At 36.7% G+C, this 23,771-nt stretch overlaps 1 protein-coding gene across 1 annotated transcript in view; it reads left to right on the plus strand.

The window, feature by feature from the left end:
* The window catches only part of TEX11 (testis expressed 11), a 353,939-nt gene that overhangs the window by 305,448 nt on the left and 24,720 nt on the right, over positions 1–23,771 (plus strand). Inside the window, exons 28-30 of the mRNA XM_060137334.1 lie at positions 8,589–8,738; positions 9,987–10,095; positions 11,268–11,388. Coding sequence (XP_059993317.1) covers positions 8,589–8,738; positions 9,987–10,095; positions 11,268–11,388 — 380 coding nt within the window. The remainder of the gene's footprint in view (positions 1–8,588; positions 8,739–9,986; positions 10,096–11,267; positions 11,389–23,771) is intronic.

A 23,771-nucleotide genomic window follows, 5' to 3' on the forward strand; every position in this document is an offset into this window, starting at 1 on the left:
TCTATTTTTCTTTTCTTGTTCCTGCTTCTGGTGTCATATCTAATAACTGCCAATCCAAAGTCATAAAGGTTTACTCCTATGTTTTCTTCTAAACAGTTTTATAGTTTTAGTTCTTACATGTAGGTCTTTGATCCATTTTGAGTTAACTTTTGTATGTGGTATGAAGTAGGGTCCAGTTTCATTATTTTCCATGTGGCTATACAGATCCATTTTTTTGAAAAAGCTATTCTTGGGAATTCCGTGGTGGTTCATTGGTTGGAACTCTGTGCTTTTACTTCTGAGGTTGCGGGTTTAATCCCTGGTTAGGGAACTAAGATCCTGAAAGCCATGCGGCACAGCCAAAAAGGAAAGAAAATAAGTTATTGTTTCCCCATTGGATGGTCTTTGTCTCCTTGTAGAAAATTGTTGACCATAGACACATGGAAATGTTAGTCTCCAAATGTGTTCTTTTTCTTCTTTTTGTGTGTGTGTGTGTGTGTGTGTGTGTGCACTCTTCTTTTTCAAGATTGTTTTGGCTATTCTGGATCCCTTGAATTTCCACATGAATTTTAGGATCAGCCTGTTAGTTTCTGAAAAAAGAAAAAAGCCAGCTGGGATTCTGGTAGGGATTCTGTTGAATATATAGATCATTTTGAGGGGTATTGCTATTTTAACAATGTCAAGCCTTCTAATCCATGAACATGGAATATTTTTCCATTTATTTACATCTTCCTTAATTTCTTTCAATGATGTTTTAAAGTTTTCAGTGTACAAGTCCTGCACTTCTTTAATTTAATCCTAAATAGTTTATTTTTGATGGTATTATAAATGGAATTGTTTTCTTAATCTTATTCTCATTTTGCTCATGGCTATTGTATAGAAATAGAATTGATTTTTGTACATTAATATTATTAAACTTCTTTATTAGTTCTAATGGTATTTTACTGGAATGCCTAGGAATTTTATTTACAAGATCACATTGTGTATTAATAGTTTCACTACTTCTTTTCCAGTCTCGATGTTTATTATTTCTTTTTCTTGCCTAATTTCTTTAGGTAGGACTTACAGTACAGTGTTGAATAGCAATGGTAGGGGTGGGCATATGTGTCTCTTTCTTCATCTTAGAGGGAAAGAATCCAGTCTTTCACCATTAAGTATGTTTTTAGCTGTGATTTTTTCATAGATGCCCTTTATCTGGTTGAGGAAGTTCCCTTCCACTCCTAGTTTGTTAATTGTTTTTATCATGACAGTGTTTTATCAGGTTTATTGGATTCTGTAAAATGCTTTCCACCTCTATTGAGATCATCATGTAGTCTCTGTTTTGTTGATATGGTATATTATATTAATTGGTTTTCACTTGTTAAAGCAACCTTACATTCCTGGGAAAAATCCCACTTGATCACACTGTATAATTCTTTTATATGTTTCTGGATGCAGAATACTAGTATTTTGTTGGGTATTTTTGTGTCTATATTCATAAGAGACCTTTGTCTAATTTTCTTTACTTGTGATATCTTTGTCTGGTTTTGGTATCATAGTAATCCTGGCCTTATAACATAAGTTGTGAAATGTTCCATCCCTTTCAATTTTTGAAAGAATTAGTAAATACTTAGTATTAATTATTCTTTAAATGTTTGCTCCAGTCCTGTGGTGAAGCTGTATAAGCCTGGACTTTTCTTTTTCTGTAGTTTTTTTTTTTTTTTAATATTTATTTATTTATTTATTTTGGCTGTGCCGGGTCTTAGTTGTGGCATGTGGGATCTTTTACTTGTGGCATGCAGCATCTTTAGTTGCGGCATGCAGGCTCATAGTTGTGGCATGCGAACTCTTAGTTGCAGCATGTATGTGGGATCTAGTTCCCCAACCAGGGATCAAACCCAGGCCCCCTGCATTGGGAGTGTGGAGTCTTACCCACTGGACCACTAGGGAAGTCCCTGTAGTTTTTAAAATTACTAACTCAATGTCTTCCTTCATTATACATCTATACAGATGTCTGTTTCTTCTTGAGTCAGTTTCAGTAGTTTGTCTTTCTAGGAAATTGTTCATTTTATCCAGATTGTCCAATTTATTGGCATACATTTTCTTTTTTTTCTTTTTTTTTTGCTGTACGCGGGCCTCTCACTGTTGTGGCCTCTCCCGTTGCGGAGCACAGGCTCCGGACACGCAGGCCCAGCGGCCATGGCTCATGGGCCCAGCTGCTCCGCAGCATGTGGGATCCCCCCAGACCGGGGCACGAACCCGCGTCCCCTGCACCGGCAGGCGGACTCTCAACCACTGCGCCACCAGGGAAGACCCTTGGCATACATTTTTCATTGCATTCCTTTGTAATCCTTTTTATTTCTCTAAGGTTGGTAATGATGTCTCTTTTTTTGTTTCTGATTCTAGCAATGAGGCTTCTCTCCTTTTTTCTTAGTCAATCTAGCTAAAGTTTTGTCAATTTTGTTTGTCTTTTTAAAGAATCAGCTTCTGGTTTCATTAATTTTCTCTATTGTTTTCCTATTCTCTCATTCATTTCCACTCCAATTTTTATTATTCTCTACCTTCTACTTCTTTGGGTTTAGTTTGCTCTTAACTAATGTGGAGGGTTATATTATTGATTTGAAATCAATTTTTCCTTCTTTTAAGTTTCATTTTATTTTTTTCCAGGTTTATTGAGGTATAATTAACATACAGCACTATATAAGTTTAAGGTGTACAGCATATTTTCTGTAAAGATATAATTAATTATATGTGTATATGTTTACCAATCTAATTATATGTTTATGAATATAATTTTCCATCTAAGCACTTTAGCTGCATCCCATTAGTTTTATTATATTGTGTCTTCATTTTCAAAATATTTTCTAATTTCTCTGTTGATTTGTTTTTTCACCCATTGGTTGTTTAAAAATGTCTTGTTTACTTTCTGTATATTTGTGAGTTTCCCAATTTCTTTTTTCTTATTCTAATTTCATTCCACTGTGGTCACAGAACATACATTGTATCATTTTATATTTTGAAATTTATGGAGGTTTGTTTTACGACCTAGCATATCATTAATTCTAGAGAATATTCTGTATGCATTTGAGAAGAATGTCTATTCTGCTGCTGTTGAGTGTTCTCTAAAGGTCTGGTAGTTCTAGTTGGCTTACAGTGTTTTTCAAGACATGTTTCCTTCTTGATCTTCTAATTGTTCTAAGTATAATTCAGTTTAATAAAGTTCAAGAACACCCAACTATATCAATAATTGCATTAAATATAAATCATCTAAATCAGAGGTCAGGACATGTTTCTTAAAGACCCAATAGTAAATATTTTCAGCTAACAGGCCATAGGGTCTCAGGCACAACTACTCCACTCTGCCATTATAGGCAGGAAAATAGACATAGATAATATTTAAACAAATGAACATGACTGGATTCCCAGAAAACTTCATTGCCAAACAAGCGGCCAGCCCATAGATTGTAGTTTGCTCACCCCTGGTCTAAACACACCAATTAAAAGATCAAGAAAAGAAATAAAGAATGTCAGATTGGCTAAAAAATCAACACCCAAAACTACATGCTGTCTATAAGAAACCCACTTATATATGAATACATAGGTAGGTTAAAAATAAAAGGAATTGAAAAAAGTACACTATGCAAACACTAATCCAAAGAAAGCTGGAATGGCTATATTATCAGAGAAGACACTTTAAAGCAAGGAATATTACTAAGGATAAAGAGGGATATAATGAAAAAGTGGTCAATTAAACGTGACAACATAACTATCCTAAATTTGTAATGTACCAAACAACAGAGCTTCAAAATACATGAAACAAAAACTGATAGAACTGAAAGGAGGAATAGACAAATCCACCCTATGGTTGGAGAGAGACTCCAATACAGGAGTTAATAGAATAAGTCAACAGATACTCAACAAGGATATAGAAGACATAACTAACACTATCAACCAACTTGATCTAATTGACATTTATAAAATGCTCTACCCAACACCACCAGAATACACATTTATTTTCAAATGCACGTGGATCATTCAACATAGGCCATATTCTGAACCATAAAACAAACCTGAAAAGAGTTAAAAGTATTGAAATCATGCAAAGTATTTTCTCTTACCATAATGGAGTTAAATGATAAATTTATAAAGTATATGTAAAATATATTTTACAGTTCTATTTTTCCAAATATATATTTGGAAATTAAACAACATACTTCTAGTTGATATAGAGGGAACATATATCAACATATTAAAGGCCATTTATGACGAACTCACAGCTACCATCATACTCAATGGTGAAATACTGAAAGTCTTTAAGATCAGGAAGACAACAAGGATGCCCTCTCTTGCTACTTATATTTAACATAGCAATAGAAGTTCTAGCCACTGCAATCAGACAAGACAAAGAAATAAAGTGCATCCAAATTGGAAGGGAAGAAATAAAACTCTATTTCCAGATGACATGATACTATATATAAGAAACCCTAAAGTCTCCACCAAAAAAGTATTGGAACTAATAAATGAATTCAGTAAAGTTGCAAGATACAAGATTAATATATAGAAATCTGTTGCTTTTCTATACACTAATAATGGACTATCAGAAAGATAAAGCAAGAAAATAATCGTGAATAAAATCACATCAAAAAGAATAAAATACCTAGGAATAAACTTAACCAAGGAGGTGAAAGACCTGTACTCTGAAAACTGTAAAACATTGATGAAGGAATTTGAAAATGATACAAAGAAATGGAAAGATATCCCATGTTCTTGGATTGGGAGAATTAATATTGTTTAAAATGTCCATACTACCCAAAGTGATCTACAGATTTAAGGCAATCCTTATCAAAATAACCCATGACATTTTTCACAGAACTTGAACAAATAATCCTAAAATTTTTATGGAACCACAAGAAACCCCGAACTGCCAAAGAAATCTTGAGAAAAAAGAACAAAGCTGGGGTATCATGCTCCCTGACTTCAGACTGTACTACAAAGCTACTGATACTCAACAAGTGTATAGAAGACATAAATGACACTATCAACCAACTTGATCTAATGGATATTTATAGAATGCTCTACCCAACAACACCAGAATACACATTTATTGTAATCAAAACAACACATTTATTTGTAATGAAAACAACATGGTACTGGCCAAAAAATAGACACATAGATCAGTGGAACAGAATAGAGAACCCAGAAATAAACCCATGCACCTACGGTCAATTGATCTATGACAAAGGAGGCAAGAATATACAATGGAGAAAAGACAGTCTCTTCAATAAGTGGTGCTGGGAAAACTGTACAGGCACATGTAAAAGAATGAGATTAGAACATTTCCTCACACCATACACAAAAATAAACTAAAAATGGATTAAAGACCTAAATGTAAGACCTGAAACCATAAAACTTCTAGAAGAGAACATAGGCAGAACACTCTTTGACATAAGTCATAGCAATATTTTTTGGATCTGTCTCCTACAGCAAAAGAAATAAAAGCAAAATAAACAAATGGGACCTAATTAAACATAAAAACTTTTGCACAGCAAAGGAAACCATTGACAAAACGAAGAGACAGACTATGGAATGGAAGAAAATATTTGCAAATGATATGATCAATAAGGGGTTAATATCCAAAATATATAAAGAGCTCATACAACTCAGCATCAAGAAAAAAACCAACAAACCAATTAAAAATGGGCAGAAGGGCTTCCCTGGTGGCGCAGTGGTTGGGAGTCCGCCTGCCGATGCAGGGGATGCGGGTTCGTGCCCCAGTCCGGGAGGATCCCGCATGCCGCAGAGCGGCTGGGCCCGTGAGTCATGGCTGCTGAGCCTGCGCATCCAGGGCCTGTGCTCTGCGATGGGAGAGGCCTCAGCAGTGGGAGGCCCATGTACCGGAAAAAAAGGGCAGAAGTCTTAAATAGACATTTTTCCCAAGAAGACATACAGATGGCTAACAGGCACATGAAAAGATGCTCAGCATCACTAATCATTAGAGAAATGCAAATCAAAACCACAATGAGCTATCATCTCACACCTGTTAGAATGTCTACAAATAACAAATGTTGGTGGGGATGTGGAGAAAAGGGAACCCTTGTACAATGTTGGTGGGAATGTAAATTGGTGCAGCCACTGTGGAAAACAGTATAAGGTTCCTCAAAAACCTAAAAATAGAACTACCATGTGATCATGCAATTCCCTCCTGGGTATATATCTACAAAAAAAGAAGACAATAATTCAAAAAGATATATGTACCCCAATGTTCATAGCAGGATTATTTACAATAGCAAAGATACGGAAGCAACCTAAGTGTCTATCAACAGATGAATGGGTAAAGAAGATGTGGTGTAATATATAAAATGGAATATTACTCAGCCATAAAAAGGAATGAAATTCTGCCATTTGCAACAACTTGGATGGACTTAGAGAATATTACCCTTAGTGAAATAAGTAAGACCGAGAAAGACAAATACTCTATGTTATCCCTTATATGTGGAATCTAAAAAATGAAACAAACCAATGTACATAACAAAGCAGAAACAGATTCACAGATACAGAGGACAAAATAGTGGTTGCCACTGGGGAGAGTGAAGTGGGGAGGGGGCAGGACAGGAGTATGGGATTAAGAGATGCAAACTACTATGTATAAAATAGATAAGCAGGGCTTCCCTGGTGGCGCAGTGGTTGAGAGTCTGCCTGCCAGTGCAGGGGACACAGGTTCGTGCCCCGGTCCGGGAGGATCCCACATGCCGCGGAGTGGCTGTGCCTGTGAGCCGTGGCCGCTGGGCCTGCGCGTCCGGAGCCTGTGCTTCACAACAGGAGAGGCCACAACAGTGAGAGGCCCGTGTACCGCAAAAAAACAAAACAAAAAAAATTTGGAGGATACAGCTAAAGCAGTGTTTAGACAAAACTGTAGAAATAAATGCCTCTATTAGAAAAAGAAAGATCTTAAATAAGCCTCCACCTTAGGGAAAAAATTAGCAAATTGAACCAAATCAAGCAGAATGAAAGGAGTAATATAAGAGCAGAAGTCAATAAGATTTAAAACAGAAAATAATAGATAAAATTGATGAAACCAAAAGCTGTATTGTTGTTTTTGTTTGAAAAGATCAGTGCAGTTGAGAAAACTCTAGCCAGGCAGATCAAGACACAAATTAACAATATCAAGAATGATAGTGTAGACATCACTACAGATGCTGCAGACATTAAAAAAAAGATAACAAGGGAATATTCTGAAGAAATTTATGCCCATTAACTTGAAGGGTTAGATGAGATTGACAAATTCCTTGAAAGTCAAACTACCAAAGCTCCCACAAAAAGAAATAGATAACCTGAATTGTCCTATACCCATTGAATTCATAGTTTAAAATCTAGTAAAACATGAAAAGGATAATAGATTATAACCAAGTAAGTTTTATCCTGGGTTCAGCATTGTAAACTCAATCATTTAATTCACCATATCAACAGATTAAGTGACAAGACTCAACATCCATTTATTATAGAAACTCTCAGCTAAACAGGAATAGTAGGGAAGTTCCTCAAGCTGATAAAGACCATCCACAAAAATGAAACCTACAGCTAATGTCATTTTAAATGATGAAAGACTGAATGCTTTCCCTCTAAGGACATAAGTCAAGGATGTCTACTCTCACCACTCCTGGTCATCATCATCCTGGTGGTCCTAGCCAATGCAATAAGGCAAGCGAAAGAGTGGGAAAAGACATACATAGAGTGAAAAAGATCAAATAAAACTATCTGTATTTGCAGAGGACACATGATTCTCTATATAGAAAGTCCAAAGAATCTACAAAAAAGTTATGTGAACTAATAAATGAGTTAAGCAAGTCACAGTATACAGGTCAATATTCAAAAGTTGATTATAGTTATACATGCTATCACTGAAGTTCAATAAAAAATACACATCAGTAGTGATAGAAGTCAAAATAGTTGTTAACTCTGCAAAGGTGGTATTGACTGGAAAGGAGCACGAGTGTTGGAAGTGTTCTATATCATGATCTGGGTAGTGGTTTGAACATATATAAAAATTCATCACCCTGTTTAAGATTAATGCACTTCCCTCAGTTTATTGTATGTATGCTATACCTCCAAACTTTTGAAAACGTTCAGTCTAACAAGGGTGATTGGAAACCATCTCACATAGTATGATAGATGCTACCTGATACAAGATTCTGCCCATGGCGATAACCAAGAAATATTGTTGACTGACTAAATGAAGCAGTTTGGAAACTTCCCCTTGCTTTGTTTAAAATAAAACCACAGTTGGTTTATATTGCACTGCATTTTCTGGTTAACTCAGTCATTAAAGTAAGGCAGGTAAACGTATTTGAATTAGATAGCAACAAGACTTTTCCAGGCTATTTAGGAATATCATCGTAATAATTTCAGGAAATGTAGACAACTCTAGTGAATGCATTTCAGGGTGTGAAAGTATTGGTGAGTTTATATATTTTAAAATGTAAAAGATCTGTCTACAGGAGCTGGGATAACCTTCAAATTATAAGTAAAATTAATTTTCCTCAATAGGAAAATCTCCCCAGAAGAGAGATTAGAATAGAAGAGAATGATAAAATGTAATCACAGAGAATGTTGCATTTTTGCCTCTTTCTTAGGGGACTTCTCAAGTGATCCATGTGAGACATTGCTTCTGCTGTATGAGTTTGAAGTTAAAGCCAAAATGAATGACCCATTACTGGACAGCTTCCTGGAATCAGTGTGGGAACTGCCTCATTTAGAAAGTAAAACATTGGAAACAATCGCATGTAAGAGCTGTATTTATGTTTTTGGAAGGCTGGTACCCATTTAAGTCGTACTACTTTTTTCTTTCTTCTCTCTCTTCTCTCTTTCCTCCAGGTGGGAAGCAATGTATCCTCATAGCGCTTTGTTTCTCCTTCTCTAATGGCATTCTCAAACTATTTTGTATTATAATCGTTTGTGCATTTATCTTTTTCTTTAGGCTCCTTAGGGTCATGAGTAATAATTACTTGTATTTGTTGTACTTATAAACCCTAGCAAAGTGCATTGCTCATATTTATTTTATGTGTAGAATCGAATAATATAACTACACAATAGAGGTAGCTCAAACTTCAGAAAGTTAGTTTTGCTCAGCTAGTTAGAAATAGGCAATCAGCTGCTTCACTAATCAAAAGTAATACACTCTTAGCCGTTTATGAAAGTGTACAGAGAAATATTGGTGATATTTTTAACACAATTGCCAACCTCAAATTTGTCATTGGGCTATAAGTAGTATTGGGGGGCTCAGAGCCTCTATGAGGATATACTGCAAGAAATGGCCTCATTATGTTCCCTTTATATCTTTCACCCTCCTCAGGAGCCTATGTGTGGCTAATAAAGGTATTAGGTAGCCCCAAGTGCACAAGAGTCACATTTACCTTTCCTTGTCTTGCCAAGACAGAATTTCTAGACCTGTGGAGCTGGTGGCGTATACTTTATAGACGTGATGGTGACCACTGTTCCTTGTATAATGGAACTCCAATTCTAGAGGCCTGGTAAATGCGTCTAGAAGTTTTAGGGGTTTTACCTCTGATACTTACTCTTATGTCAAGTGTTTCCTGTTTTTAATGTTAGGCAGAAACAGTATATTTAGTATAAATCTGTTTTTGATTAGTACCCTTTTACTTATCTGCTTTCTGTTTCCTTCTTAGTGTGCCCCTCCTTCACTTTGGTTCCTAAGATTATTGCTTCACCTGTATGACTATGCGCAGGCTTACAGAAACAGTAGGTTCTCTGTTGATGTTTGCTGAAGAAAAAATATAACCTGGTGATCCTACCATGTTACTCTGCCCAGAAAGTAGAAGCTATCTCTGAAAGCCACCATGGATTCATCATTTTATAAAATTCATTTTTGGGTTTTTGTCTTTGTTTATTTATTTGTTTTTGTTCATCTGTCTCAGGTCAGTTTCATTAGAGAAAGTCAGTTGTAACGTGGGATGAAAACTGTGATGGATGAGATTATGGTATTCACAATCTTTTTGCTTCCCTTCCTGTAGCATTAGCAATGGAAATGCCTGCACACTATCCTTCTATTGCTCTAAAGGCCTTGAAAAAGGCTTTATTTCTCCACAAAAAGAAAGAATCAGTTGATGTTTTGAGATACAGGTTAGTAAATATAATTCAACACTGAATCCTAGTTTTATTTTTTTGTTGTTGTTTTTTTTTCTTTGCGGTACAAGGGCCTCTCACTGTTGTGGCCTCTCCCACTGCGGAGCGCAGGCTCAGCGACCATGGCTCACGGGCCTAGCCGCTCCGCAGCATGTGGGATCTTCCCGGACCGGGGCACGAACCCGTGTCCCCTGCATCAGCAGGCGGACTCTCAACCACTGCGCCACCAGGGAAGCCCGAATCCTAGTTTTTGATAGCCAAAAGTGCTATAGTCAATGTCCCATAAGTCATCAATCATACTCAACTGACTCAAAAGATGATTGGGCCACTCCTGTAACTCCTGGACTAAAAAGCCCTCAGAATAGCTCCATATTTAGAGTTGTGTGATAGACCAAGGCAAGGTAAAGGAGTCTGGTTTTCCCAAAGGAGAAAAGAGGGAGAAAGTTGCTTCTTTGTGTGAGCCTGTATATATAATAAAATTACTAATTAAGTACCTTTCTTTCGTTCATTACTGAATATGCCAAATATACAGAAAAGTAGAGAGATTAATATAACAAACACGAGTGTATCCACCACTCAAATTTAACAGATGTTAACATTTTGCTACATTTGCCTCATATATTCTTTTCTAAGCACCTTTCTTTAAGGACCAATAAGTGCTGTACGTAATATAAAATAGTATTTATTGAAGATTTTATGTTCTCTACGCCTAGACATGGGGGAAAAATAGATATTGTGTGATTTTTCTCTGGAAAACTTCATTACAGTCTTCCTTTTCTGAGACATGAGAGAGTTCTCCTGGAATTACTCCCAGTTTAAATCCCAATTCCCTTCTGCATTTGAGGATGTAACGAGATGCTTTAAAGTATCTGTAGATTAAACCAGCTCATAAAATATAGTAAACAGACACAACTCCTTAGTTCAGGAAACTAAAAAAAATATATATATAGTGAAAGACAACCGTAGGCATAATAAAAGGAAGGATTGGTCAGCCCCCTTTATATCTTCAAAAATCTGTCTTCTGAGCTTGGAGGCCAGATAAAATTGAAGGAAGAACAGACGTGTTTTGAAGCTCTTAGTCTGGGATGAGATCCAGATTTTACTTATCTTAGCCATGAAGTCAATGATTTCTTTCCTTATGGGATGCGTTTTCTCTTTTTGATTTTCAGCAAATGTATGCACAGCTTGATTAACCTCTTCGTGCCAGATGGGGTGCCGAATGAAGAACTCTGTCCCCTGGAAGAAATTTGGGGCTGCTGTGAAGATGCTCTGAGCCTTATTAGCCACACTGTAAGTCAAACAATGATATTAAACTTTAAGCTAATTTTAAAGAACTAAATGATCTTATGTATTAGAAATTACATAGAATAATGCTTTTCGATATGAGTTTTAATGTAAATAAATTTGTATTAAAATGTGGTTACACACTATAAAATTTCCCTGGGTTTGTGAAATGTAAATAGTTAAAAGTAGAAAATTTCTAATACAGGTATACTATGGATTAGGTCGAAGTAGCAGTACCATCTGGCATTTTGAATTACTTTGTATTTTCAAAACCTGGTAGAATTATTCCCCTGTGATGAGACTAACCCTTTGAAAAAGTTTATTATTATTCTGCCACTTCTGAGACAGGTGATAATAGAGTAGAAGGAACAATGAAGACCTGTGTTTTAGTCCCTCCTCTGCTGCTTTTTTTTCTTTTCAGTGCAGGTTTATTCAGTAATTTTTAGATCAGCTTTATTAAGATGTAATTTATATACTGTAATATTCACCCATTATATGTATATAATTCAGTGATTTTTAGTAAATGTATGGTTATGCAACTGACACCATAATCCAGTTTTAGAATATTTTCATTACTCCAAAAATTTTCCCATTGCCCATTTGCAGTCAATCCCTGCTCCCATTTTCAGGCCCAGGGAACCACTGATCTGCTTTCTAGCTCTATAGATTTTCTCATTCTAGACACTTCATATAAATGGAGTCATATTTGTGACCTCTTGTGTCTGGTTTCTTTCAGTTTAGCTTACTGTTTTTGAGGTTCACCCATGCTGTAGCATGTATCACTCTTTCATTCCTTTTTATTGCTGAATAAATAGAATATTTTTATAGGCTATTGAATTTGTATGTCACATTTTGTTTATCCACTCACTAGTTGATAAATATTTTATTTGTTTCCACTTTTTGGCTATTACAAATAATGCTGCTATGAACAGTTGTGTCTAAGTCTTCGTTTTCAAAGGTTTGTTTTCAATTTTCTTGAGTACATGAATTAATGGCTCATATGGTAACGCTCTAAACTTTTTGAAGAACTGCGATCTGTTTTCCAAAGTTGCTGCACCTTTTACATTCCTCCCAGCAGTGTATGAGGGTTCCAACTTCTCCACATCCTTATTAACACTTGTTATTGTCCATCTTTTTTATTATAGCCATTCTAGTGGGTATGTAATGGTAGTTCATTGTGGTTTTGATTTGAATTTCCGTGATAGCTAACACTGTTGATCATTTTTTCATGTGCTTATTGACCATTTGTTTATCTTTTTTGGAAAGATATCTATTCAATTATTTTCCCATTTTTTAAATTAGATTCTCAGTAAGTTATGTGTTCTTTATGTATTCTAGATATAAATCCTTTATCAAATATATTACTTGTAAATATTTTCTCCCAGTCTCTGGTTTGTCTTTTCATTTTCTTAATGGCAGCATTTAAAAAGCAAATATTCTGAATTTTGATGAAGACCAATTTATTATTTTTTCTTTTATGGGTCATGTTTTTAGTCATGATAAGAAGTCTTTGCCGATTCCAAATTTACAAAGATTTTCTTCTATGTTTTCTTGTAGCTTTTATAGTTTTATTTCTTACATATAGGTCTGTGATTCATTTTGAGTTAATTTTTGTTTATGGTGTATGAGGTAAGGGTCTAAATGGTTTCTCATTTGTTTGTTTTTGCATATGGATATTCCTCCTCTGCTGTTTGACTTCAGTTTTCTCATTTGTAAAATGGAAATAATACCTTTTCTGACTCCCATACTGAGGTTTTAAGGATCAATTAAAATAATAATATGTGTTGTGAACTTTAACAACTCATACACAGGTAAGGTAAGGTAGTACTGTTATTATAAGGGAGCTATAAAATACTAAGAAGGTCAAATGGCTTGCTTAAAGTCACACAAAAGTCATTACTTGAGTCCATGTTAATATCCAAGGCTCCTGACTTGCCCAACTGCTTCTTCATATACAAACGTCTGCAAACCACAACAGATGGTGGAACAATATAGCAGGGTGACAACCTGGTACAAACTAGCATCATCTTACAGAAACCCAGAATTCTGGAGCTATGTAATTATGGCCTGTGTAAATTTAAGTTTAAAAAAAAACTTTAGCATTGAACATTTTGGAGATATATACATCTTTTTTTTCCCCTCATCTTAACTTTCTTTTGGGAAGAAGAGAAAATTAAATTTCTAAGCTATGAGCCTCATCTGGACCTTCAGATGTGTTTGCCATAGTAACAAATACAAACTAAAATTAAATTGTACTATAAATTCAAATTGATCAATTTCCATAGTCGCTATATAAGGCCAAAACTGCTCTGAGCATTTTGCCACTTTTATTCTGTCTAATGTATTACTGTTCCATCTCTCCGAATCTTGGGTTGCCTGTTAGAGAGGTTAATATTTTTTTAGTTTTTTGACCAGCCTCCCATCCATTATTGCTAATTCCCTGAAACATGATGGGATAGTTAGCTTTTCTATACAGAGATTAATTTAATAACCCTCTTGGCTCTTTACATAGTATATGTTGCTTTTTACTGTTTGATTGAATGTGCTATGCATCCCTTTTTTAAATACTTGGAAAAAAAATTTGCCCTTATTTGACTTTTCTGATGACCAGTCACTCATTCATTATTTATTAAGCAGATAACCTTTATCAAGTGCCTCCATACAGTGGTAAAATGGCTATTGCACAAATATAAAACCTCAAGCCCACACTATCATACTTTACATTTTACAGAGCATTCTTACATCCATTATTTCATTTGACAGTCCGCCCCCCAGTAATTCTATGAAGTAGGAAATGCTGGTATTATCCTTGATATACAAATAAGGAAATTTTTAAGATTCAAAAAAGTCAAGTTACCAATTTGCCTAAGTTCATATGGCTAATGAATGAAAATCAGAACTAGAACCGTCTGACCTCAGTTCCAGGGCTCTTTCCACCAGAACACACGTCTTATTTACCTGCTTTTGCTAGGAATTTCAGTTCAAAGGAGAGGCTCAAGTTGGTATCTAGTACACTTTTTGCCTAGCCCTATATCCCAAAGATTTTCTCCTCTTTTTTTAAGTTTTATAGTTTTATATTTTACATTTAAGTTCATAATACATTTTACGTTAATTTTTGTATGAGGTGTGAGATTTAGGTTGAGGTTCATTTTTGCTGTGATATCCAGTTGCTCTAGCACCATTTGTTGACAAGGCTGTCTTTCCTCCATTAAATTGCTTTTGTACTTTTTTTTTTTTTTCTTCTGTACGCGGGCCTCTCACTGTTGTGGCCTCTCCTGTTGTGGAGCACAGGCTCCGGACGCACAAGCTCAGCGGCCAGGGCTCACGGGCCCAGCCGCTCCGCGGCATGTGGGATGTTCCCGCACCGGGGTACGAACCCGCGTCCCCTGCATTGGCAGGCGGACTCAACCACTGCGCCACCAGGGAAGCCCGCGCTTTTGTACTTTTGACAAAAAATCAGTTGGGCATATTTGTGAGTCTCTTACTGAGTTCTCTATTTTCTCTATGTGTCAGTCCCTCTGCGAGTACCTGATTACTATAGCTACACAATAAGTCTTAAAAGCAAGTAGAGTGATTGTACCCACTTTATTGTTATTAGCTATCTAGTTCCTTTGCCCTTCTATATTCATTTTAGAATAATCTTGTCTAAATCTACAAAAATTCCTCCTGGGATTTTGATAGGAATTGCATTAAACTGTATTTGTTTCCTAGAACTGTGATAACAAATTAGCACAAACTGGGTGACTTATAACAAGAGAAATTTATTCTCTTACAGTTCTGGAGGCCAGAAGTCTGAAATCAAGGTGTCAGTAGGCCATACTCTTTCTGAAGGCTCTATGGAGAGGATCCTTCTTTGCCTCGTCCTGTCTTTTTATGGTTGTTGGCAAACCTTGGTATTCCTTGGCTTATAGATTCATAACTCCAGTCTCTGTCACCACATGGCATTCTCCCTCTGTCTTTCTCTTTTTCTTATAAGTACACAGCCATTATTGGATTAAGGGTCCACTCTACTTCAGTATGATCTCAACTTAGTTACATCTGCAGTGCCCCTATTTCCAAATATGGTCACATGATGAAGTACCAGGAAGGACATGAATTTTGGGGGAGGACTCCATCGAACCTAGTACACTTTATATCAAGAATTGACATCTTTAATTATATCTCAATTTAAAAATAGAATTGACATCTTTATTATACCGAATCTTCCAATCCATGAACAGGGTATGTCTCTTCATTTATTTAGATTTTTTATTTCTTTCATCAGCATTATGTAGTTTCCAGCATACAATTCCTGTACATGTATTGTTAGATTTATATCTAAGTGCTGTGGGTTTTTTTTTTTTTGAGTGATCGTAAGTGGTGTCCTGTGTTAATTTCTAGTATGAAGAAATGCAGTTGCTATTTCTGTGTTTATTTTGTATCCCACAACCTTGCTGAACTCACTCATTTCAGGAATTTTCTTTGAAGATTCCTTAGGATTTCCTATGTAAACAACCATGTCATCTGCAAATAGAGACAGTTTTTTTCTTCCTTTCCAATCTATGTGCCTTCTCTTTCCTTTTCTTGCCTTACTGCACAGACTAGAACTTTCAGCACCATGTTAGTTAAGAGTAATGAGAGTGGATATTCTTGCCTTGTTCACTCTCTTAGGGGGAAAACATTCAGTCTTTCACCGTTAAGTATAATGTTAGCCATAGGATTTTTGTAGAAGCTCTTTATCAAGTTGAGGAAGTTCCCACTATTCCTTTTCTCTGCTAGTTTCATGAATGAGTATTGAATTTTGTCACATGCTTCTCCTGCATCAATTGATATGATCATGTGATTTTTCTTCTTTAACCTGTTAATATGGGGGATTACATTGACTGATCTCAAATATTGAACCAGCCTTGCATCGTTAGAATAAACCCCACATGGTCATAGTGTATAATTCTTTTTTTTTCTTATCATTTTTATTGGAGTATAATTGCTTTACAATGGTGTGTTAGTTTCTGCTTTATAACACAGTGAATCAGTTATACATATACATATATCCCCATATCCCTTCCCTTTTGTGTCTCCCTCCCTCCCATAATTCTTTTTATATATTGCTGAACTCTGTTTGCTAGCATATTGTTAAAGATTTTTTATCTATATTCATTGGTCAGTAGTTTTTTTTCTGTACAGTCTTTGGTTTTGGTATCAGGGTAATACTAGATTCATAAAATGAATTGCAACGTGTTTCCTCATATTTTTGGAAAAGATTGTGTAGAATTTATGTCAGTTCTTTTCTTAATGTTTGGTAGAATTCTGCAGTGTAACTGGGCCTGGAGATTTTTTTCAAGAGTTTAAAACTACATATTCTATTTCCTTAATAGTTATAGACTGTTCACATTATCTATTTTATATTGGGTGATTTCTGATAATTTGTGTTTTTCAGTGAAGTGACCCATTTCGTCTAAGTTGTCAAAAAATTTTTTATATATAAATTGGTATGGCCAAGGCTGACAACATCAGCATTTTATTTTTTAAAATTTATTTTATTTATTTATTTTTGTCTGCATTGGGTTTTTATTGCTTCATGCGGGCTTTCTCTAGTTGCAGCAAGTAGGGGGCTACTGAGCAGGGGCTACTCTTCGTTGTGGTGCATAGGCTTCTTACTGTGGTGGCTTCTCTTGTTGCAGAGCACGGGCTGTAGGCACGTGGGCTTCAGTAGTTGTGGCATGCAGGCTCTATAGAGGGCAGGCTCAGTAGTTGTGGTGCACGGGCTTAGTTGCTCCATGGCATGTGGCATCTTCCCAGACCAGAGCTTGAACCCATGACCCCTGCATTGGCAAGCGGATTCTTAACCACTGCACCACCAGGGAAGTCCCCTAAGTTGTCAAATTTATATGTATAGAGTTCTTTGTATTATTATTCCCTTATTATTCTTTTGATGTGTGCAGGGTCTGTAGTGATATTTACTGTTTTATTCCTGATATTGATAATTTACATCTTCCCTTCTTTTCTCTCTGTCATTCTTGCCAAGAGTTAGTAGATTTTATCCACCTTTTCAAAGAACCATCTCCTCCATTGATTTTCTCTATTGCCTTTGTATTTTCAGTGTTGTTGATTTCTGCTCTTTATTATTCACTTCATTCTGCTTGCTTTGCATTTAGTTTGCTCTTCTTTTCTAGGTTCTTGAGATGGGAACTTAAATTATTGAGACCTTTCCTCTTTTCTAATGTATGTATTTAGTGCTGTAAATTTCCCTCACTGAGCTGCTTTAGCTGTAGCCCACAAATTTTGCTATATTGTATTTTCATTTTCATTTACTTCAATGTATTTTTTTATTTCCTTTGAGACTTCCTCTTTGACCCATAGATTACTTCGTAGTGTGTTGTTTAGTTTCTAAGTGTTTACAGATTTTCCTGTTATCTTTCTGTTACTGAATTCTAGTTTTATTCCATTATGGTCAGAGAACACAACTTGTATAATTTCAGTTATTTAAACTTTTTGAGATTTATTTTATGGCCCAGGATATGATCTTAGTAAATGTTCCATGGGCACTTGAAAAGAATGTGTATTCTGCTGTTGTTGGGAGGAGTAGTCTATAAATGTTGATTAGATCTCACTGGTTCATGGTGTTGCCAAGTTCTTGTATACTTTTCCTTATTTTCTGGCTAATTGTTCTATTATTTGTTGAGCAGGCACATTAAAATCTTCAACTATAACTGTGGAGTTATCTAGCTCTTCTCACTCCTATTGGTTTTTGCTTCATATTTTGTAACACTGTTATTGGATGCATGCACATTTATGATTGCTATGTCTTCTTTGTGGATTTCACCTTTTATCATTGTATAATGTTCCTGTCTGTCTCAAGTAATTTTCTTTGCTCTGAAATTACAATAACTAATATAATATTGCTACTCTTGCTATCCTTTGATTACTGTTTATATAATATACCTATTTCCATCCTTTTATTTTCAGTCTGCCTATAATGTTATATTTGAAGGAAATTTCTTGTAGCCAGCATATAGACAACACATTTTTTAATCCACTTTGCCAATCTCTCTTTTTTAATTTTCTCTCTTTTTTAATTATATTAAAAGTTTCAGGTGTACAACATTATAATTCAACACTGGTATACACTACAAAGTGATCACCTCAAAAAGTCTAGTTACCATCTGTCACCATATAATTGGCTCCCTTTACCACTTTTGCCCAATCCCCAGCATTCTTCCCCTCTGGTAAACACCAATCTAGTCTCTGTATCTCTGAGTTTGTTTTCAATTTGTTTTGTTTTTCATTTGTTTTGTTTTTATTTTTTAGATTCTACATATGAGTGAAATCATAGCCTATTTATCTTTTTTCTTCAGACTCATTTAGCATAATGCCCTCAATCCATGTTGTCACAAATGGCAAGATTTATTCATTTTTATGACTGAGTAGCATTCCACTGTGTGTGTGTGTGTGTGTGTGTGTGTGTGTGTGTGTGTGTGTACACACACATATGCACATATATGCCACATCTTTATCCATTTATCCATCCATGGACACTTAGATTTCCCCATATCTCAGCTATTATAAATAATGCTGCAACGAACATAGGGGTGCATATATCTTTTTGAATTAGTGTTTCATGTTCTTTGGATAAATACCCAAAAGTGGAATAGTTGGATAATATGGTAGTCCTAGTCTAAATTTTTAAAAGAATCTCCATAATGTTTTCCATACTGGCTGTACCAATTTACATTCCAAACAACAGTGCACAAGGGTTTTCCTTTCTCCACGTGCTCGTCAACACTTATTTGTCTTTTTGAAAATAACCATTCTAACAGGTGTAAGGTGGTATCTCATTGTGATATTGATTTTCATTTCTCTAATAATTAATGATGTTGAGCATCACTTCATGTATGTGCCTCTTGGGCATCTCTATGTATTCTTTGGAAAAATGTCTACTCAGGTCCTCTGCCCATCTTTTTTTTTTATAAATTTATTTATTTATTTATGGCTACATTGGGTCTTTGTTGCTGCACGCGGGCTTTTGTCTAGTTGCAGTGAGCGTGGGCTTCTCATTGCACTGGCTTCTCTTGTTGCAGAGCACGGGCTCTAGGCACACGGGCTTCAGTACTTGTGGCATGCAGGCTCACTAGTTGTGGCTCGCGGGCTCTAGAGCACAGGCTGAGTAGTTGTGGTGCATGGGCTTAGTTGCTCCACGGCTTGTGGGATCTTTCCAGACCAGGGCTTGAACCTGTGTCCCCTGCATTGGCAGGCGGATTCTTAACCACTGTGCCACTAGGGAAGTCCCTGTTTTCTTATTATTAATTACTGCCTGTTTTTTCAGCTTAGAGAATCCCTTTAACATTTCTTGTAAGGCCTTCTTAGTGGTATGAACTCCTAAAGGAGTTAAAGCTTTTGCTTATCTGGAAAACTCTTAATCACTCCTTCAATTCTGAGTGATAACCTTGCTGGGTAGAGAATTCATGATTGGAAGTTTTTTCTTTTTAGCACTTTGAATATGTCATGCCACTCTCTTCTAACCTGTAAATTTTCTGCTGAAATATCTGCTGACAGTCTTATGCGGTTTCCCTTGTTATGTAGTAAGTTGTTTTTCTCTTGCTGCTTTTAAGGTTCTCTCTTTATTTTTAACTTTTACCATTTTAAGTATAATATATCTTGGTGTGTTTTTTGGGGGGTTCATCTTATTTGGAACTCTCTGGGTTTCCTGGACCTGGATGTCTGTTTCCTTCCCCAGATGGAGGATGTTTTCAGCCATTATTTCTTCAAATAATTTTTCCAGCCCTTCTTCTCTCTCTTCTCCTTCTGGGACACCTTTGATGTGCATATTAATACTCTTGATGTTATCCAAGAGGTCCCTTAAAATATCTTCACTTTTTTAAAATTCTTTTTTCATTTTGCTGCTCTGAGTGATTCCTATTGCTTTATCTTCCAGCTCACTAATTTGTTCTTCTACTTCATCCAGTCTGCTGTTAAACCCCTCAAGTGTATTTTTTAGCTCAGATATTACTTCTGTTTGCTTCTTTCTTATATTTTCTCTTCCAGTATCCTCCCAAGTTTGGTGAGCATCTTTGTGACCATTACTTTGAACACTTTATAAGGCAGGTTGTTTATGTCCATTTCATTAAGGTCTTTTTTCTGGGGATTTGTTCTTAGGTTTGGAACATATTCTTCTGTCTCTTCATTTTGTCTGACTCTTTGTTTGTCTATGTATATTAGGTGAAACAGCTACCTCCCCAGGTCTTGAAGGAGGGTTCTAGTGTAGCAGATGATCCATGGGGCCTGGAAACACATTCTCCCCTGGACATCAGAGCCAGACACTCAAGAGGTGTCCCTTGTGTGGGCTCTTGTGGGGCCATAGCTGCTAATGGGGAGGGTGAGGCAAGGTGTGTGTGCTCACCCCCTTGATTGTAGCACAGCTGTTTCATGGAAGGTTGGGGATGAGGCACATGCCTGGCCTGGTTGCAGAACAATTGTTGCATGGTGTGGGGGTGGACTCAGGGTGCTCTCATGGCCCAGTTGTGGTGAGATTGCTGCACAGGTGGACAGTACACAGGGTACCCGCCTGGTCTGATTGCATCGCAACTGCTGCGCTTAGGCGGGGGAGGGGGGTAGTGCTCTCACCTGGCCCAGGTGTGGGGCAGCTGTGTGTGAAGTGGGTGGGTGCTCAAGGTGCTCACACAGTCAGGCTGTTTTGCAGGGTGTGCAGAGCATGCCCAATGGTGTAACCAGGCTAGAGGGAGGGCACCAAAAATGACACCTGCCAGCTCTGTCATCACCAAGTTAGGATATGATTGCAAAATGTTGTCAGCCACAAAAAGACAACCCTCAGAATGGGAGAAGATATTTGCAAATGGACAAAGGGTTCATCTCCAAAATATATAAACAGCTCATGCAGCTCAATATTAAAAAAACAAACAACCCCATTAAAAAATGGGCAGAAGACCTAAATAGACACTTCTCCAAAGAAGACATACAGATGGCCAAGAAGCACATGAAGAGCTGCTCAACATCACTAATTATTAGAGAAATGCAAATCAAAACTACAATGAGGTATCACCTCACACCAGTTAGAATGGGCATCATCAGAATATCTACAAACAATAAATGCTGGAGAGGGTGTGGAGAAAAGGGAGCCCTCTTGCACTGTTGGTGGGAATGTAAATTGATACAGCCACTGTGGAGAACAGTATGGAGGTTCCTTAAAAAACTAAAGATAGAATTACCATATGACCCAGCAATCCCACTACTGGGCATATACCCAGAGAAAACCACAATTCTGAAAGACACATGCACCCCAATGTTCATTGCAGCACTATTTACAATAGCCAGGTCATGGAAGCAACCTAAATGCCCATTGACAGACGAATGGATAAAGAAGATATGGTACATATATACAATGAAATATTACTCAGCCATAAAAAGGAATGAAATCGGGTCATTGTAGAGACGTGGATGGACCTAGAGACTGTCATACAGAGTGAAGTAAGTCAGAAAAAGAAAAACAAATATCGTATATTAACGCATATATGTGGAACCTAGAAAAATGGTACAGATGAACCAGTTTGCAGGGCAGAAATAGAGACACAGATGTAGAGAACAAACGTATGGACACCAAGGGGGGAAAGTGGTGGGGGGAGGGGTGGTGTGATGAATTGGGAGATTGGGATTGACATATATACACTATATGTATAAAATGGATAACTAATAAGAACCTGCTGTATAAAAAAATAAATTTAAAAAAAGAAAAGAGAGGCTTCCCTGGTGGCGCAGTGGTTGAGAGTCCGCCTGCCAATGCAGGGGACACGGGTTCGTGCCCCGGTCCGGGAAGATCCCACATGCCGCGGAGCAGCTGGGCCTGTGAGCCATGGCCGCTGAGCCTGCGCGTCCGGAGCCTGTGCTCTGCAACGGGAGAGGCCACAACAGTGAGAGGCCTGCATACCGAAGGAAAAAAATAAGAAAAGAAAAATGGTGTCAGCCAATGCTTCCGTCCCTGGGAAAAGTCTCAGGAGGTTCCTGCCTCCCCAGCAGCTACTTTAAGATTAGTAAGTGGGTCTCCCTTACTTACAGCTTAGGTGCTTTTCAAACTGTTGCTTTTTCTCTGGATCTCCATGTGAAATGGATTGTGCATGAACTGTTTAAGAGCAGGTTTCTTGTTCCCTGTAGTTCTGTGGTTCTTCTGACCTCTTAATCCCCATTGATTTTCAAAACCAGACATTTTGGGAGCTTGTCTTTCTGGTGCTGGACCCAGGGATTGCGGTGCTTGATGTGGGGTTCAATCCCTTCACATCTCAAGGGAAAATACCATATTGTGGTATCCCTCCTCACTTTGGGTCACTGCTCCTAGAGTGGAATCCATGGCAAGACCATGTCTCTGCCTCTCCTATCTGTCTCAAAGTTTATCTTTTAGCTTTTGTTTGTGGAGGTGCTATTCATCTAGTTTTCAGGTCTTTTTCAAAGGAAAATCGTTCCAAATATAGCTGAAAATTTGTTGTGTCTGTGAGAGGAACTGTGTTCATGGTCTTCCTGTGCTGCCATTTTGAACCTCAACCTTCAGTCTCTGTCTTTTTTTTTAATTAAAGTTTAAGTGACTTAAAATATTTTGTTAGTTTCAGGTATACATCAAAGTGATTATTTTATATATATGTTTTTTTTCAGATTATTTCCATTATAGGTTATTATAAGATACTGAATATCATTCCCTGTGCTATACAGTAGGACCTTGTTACTTATCTATTTTATGTATAGTAGTTTGTATCTGTTAATCCAGTACTCCTAATTTATCTATCCTCCCCTTTCCCTTCCCCTTTGGTAACCATAAGTTTGTTTTCTATGTCTGTGAGTCTGTTTATATTTTGTATGTAGATTCACTTGTGTTATTTTTTACCTTCCACATAGAATATTTGTCTTTCTCTGTCTTACTTCACTTAGTATGATATTCCCTAGGTCCATCCATGTTGCTGCAAATGCAATATTTCGTTCTTTTTTATGGCTAATATTTCATTGTGTGTATATGTGTGTGTGTGTGTGTGTGTATGTGTATATATATATATATATATATATATATATATATACCACATCTCCTTAAGCCAATTGTCTGTTGATGGGCATTTGAGTTGTTTCCATGTTTTGGCTATTGTAAATAATGTTGTTATGAACATTGGGGTACATGTATCTTTTCAAAATAGAGTTTTCATCTTTTCCACATACATACCTAGGAGTGGGATTGCTGGATCATATGGTAGCTCTATTTTTAGTTTTTTAAGGAACCTCCATACTGTTTTCCATAGTGGCTCCACCAATTTACATTCCCACCAACAGTGTAGGAGGGTCCTCTTCTCCACACCCTTTCTAGAATTTATTATTTGTAGACTCTTTGATGATGGCCATTCTGACCAATGATCACTCATTGT

Source organism: Lagenorhynchus albirostris, chromosome X (assembly GCF_949774975.1).
Source record: "Lagenorhynchus albirostris chromosome X, mLagAlb1.1, whole genome shotgun sequence".
In the NCBI taxonomy this organism is placed as follows: Eukaryota; Metazoa; Chordata; class Mammalia; order Artiodactyla; family Delphinidae; genus Lagenorhynchus; species Lagenorhynchus albirostris.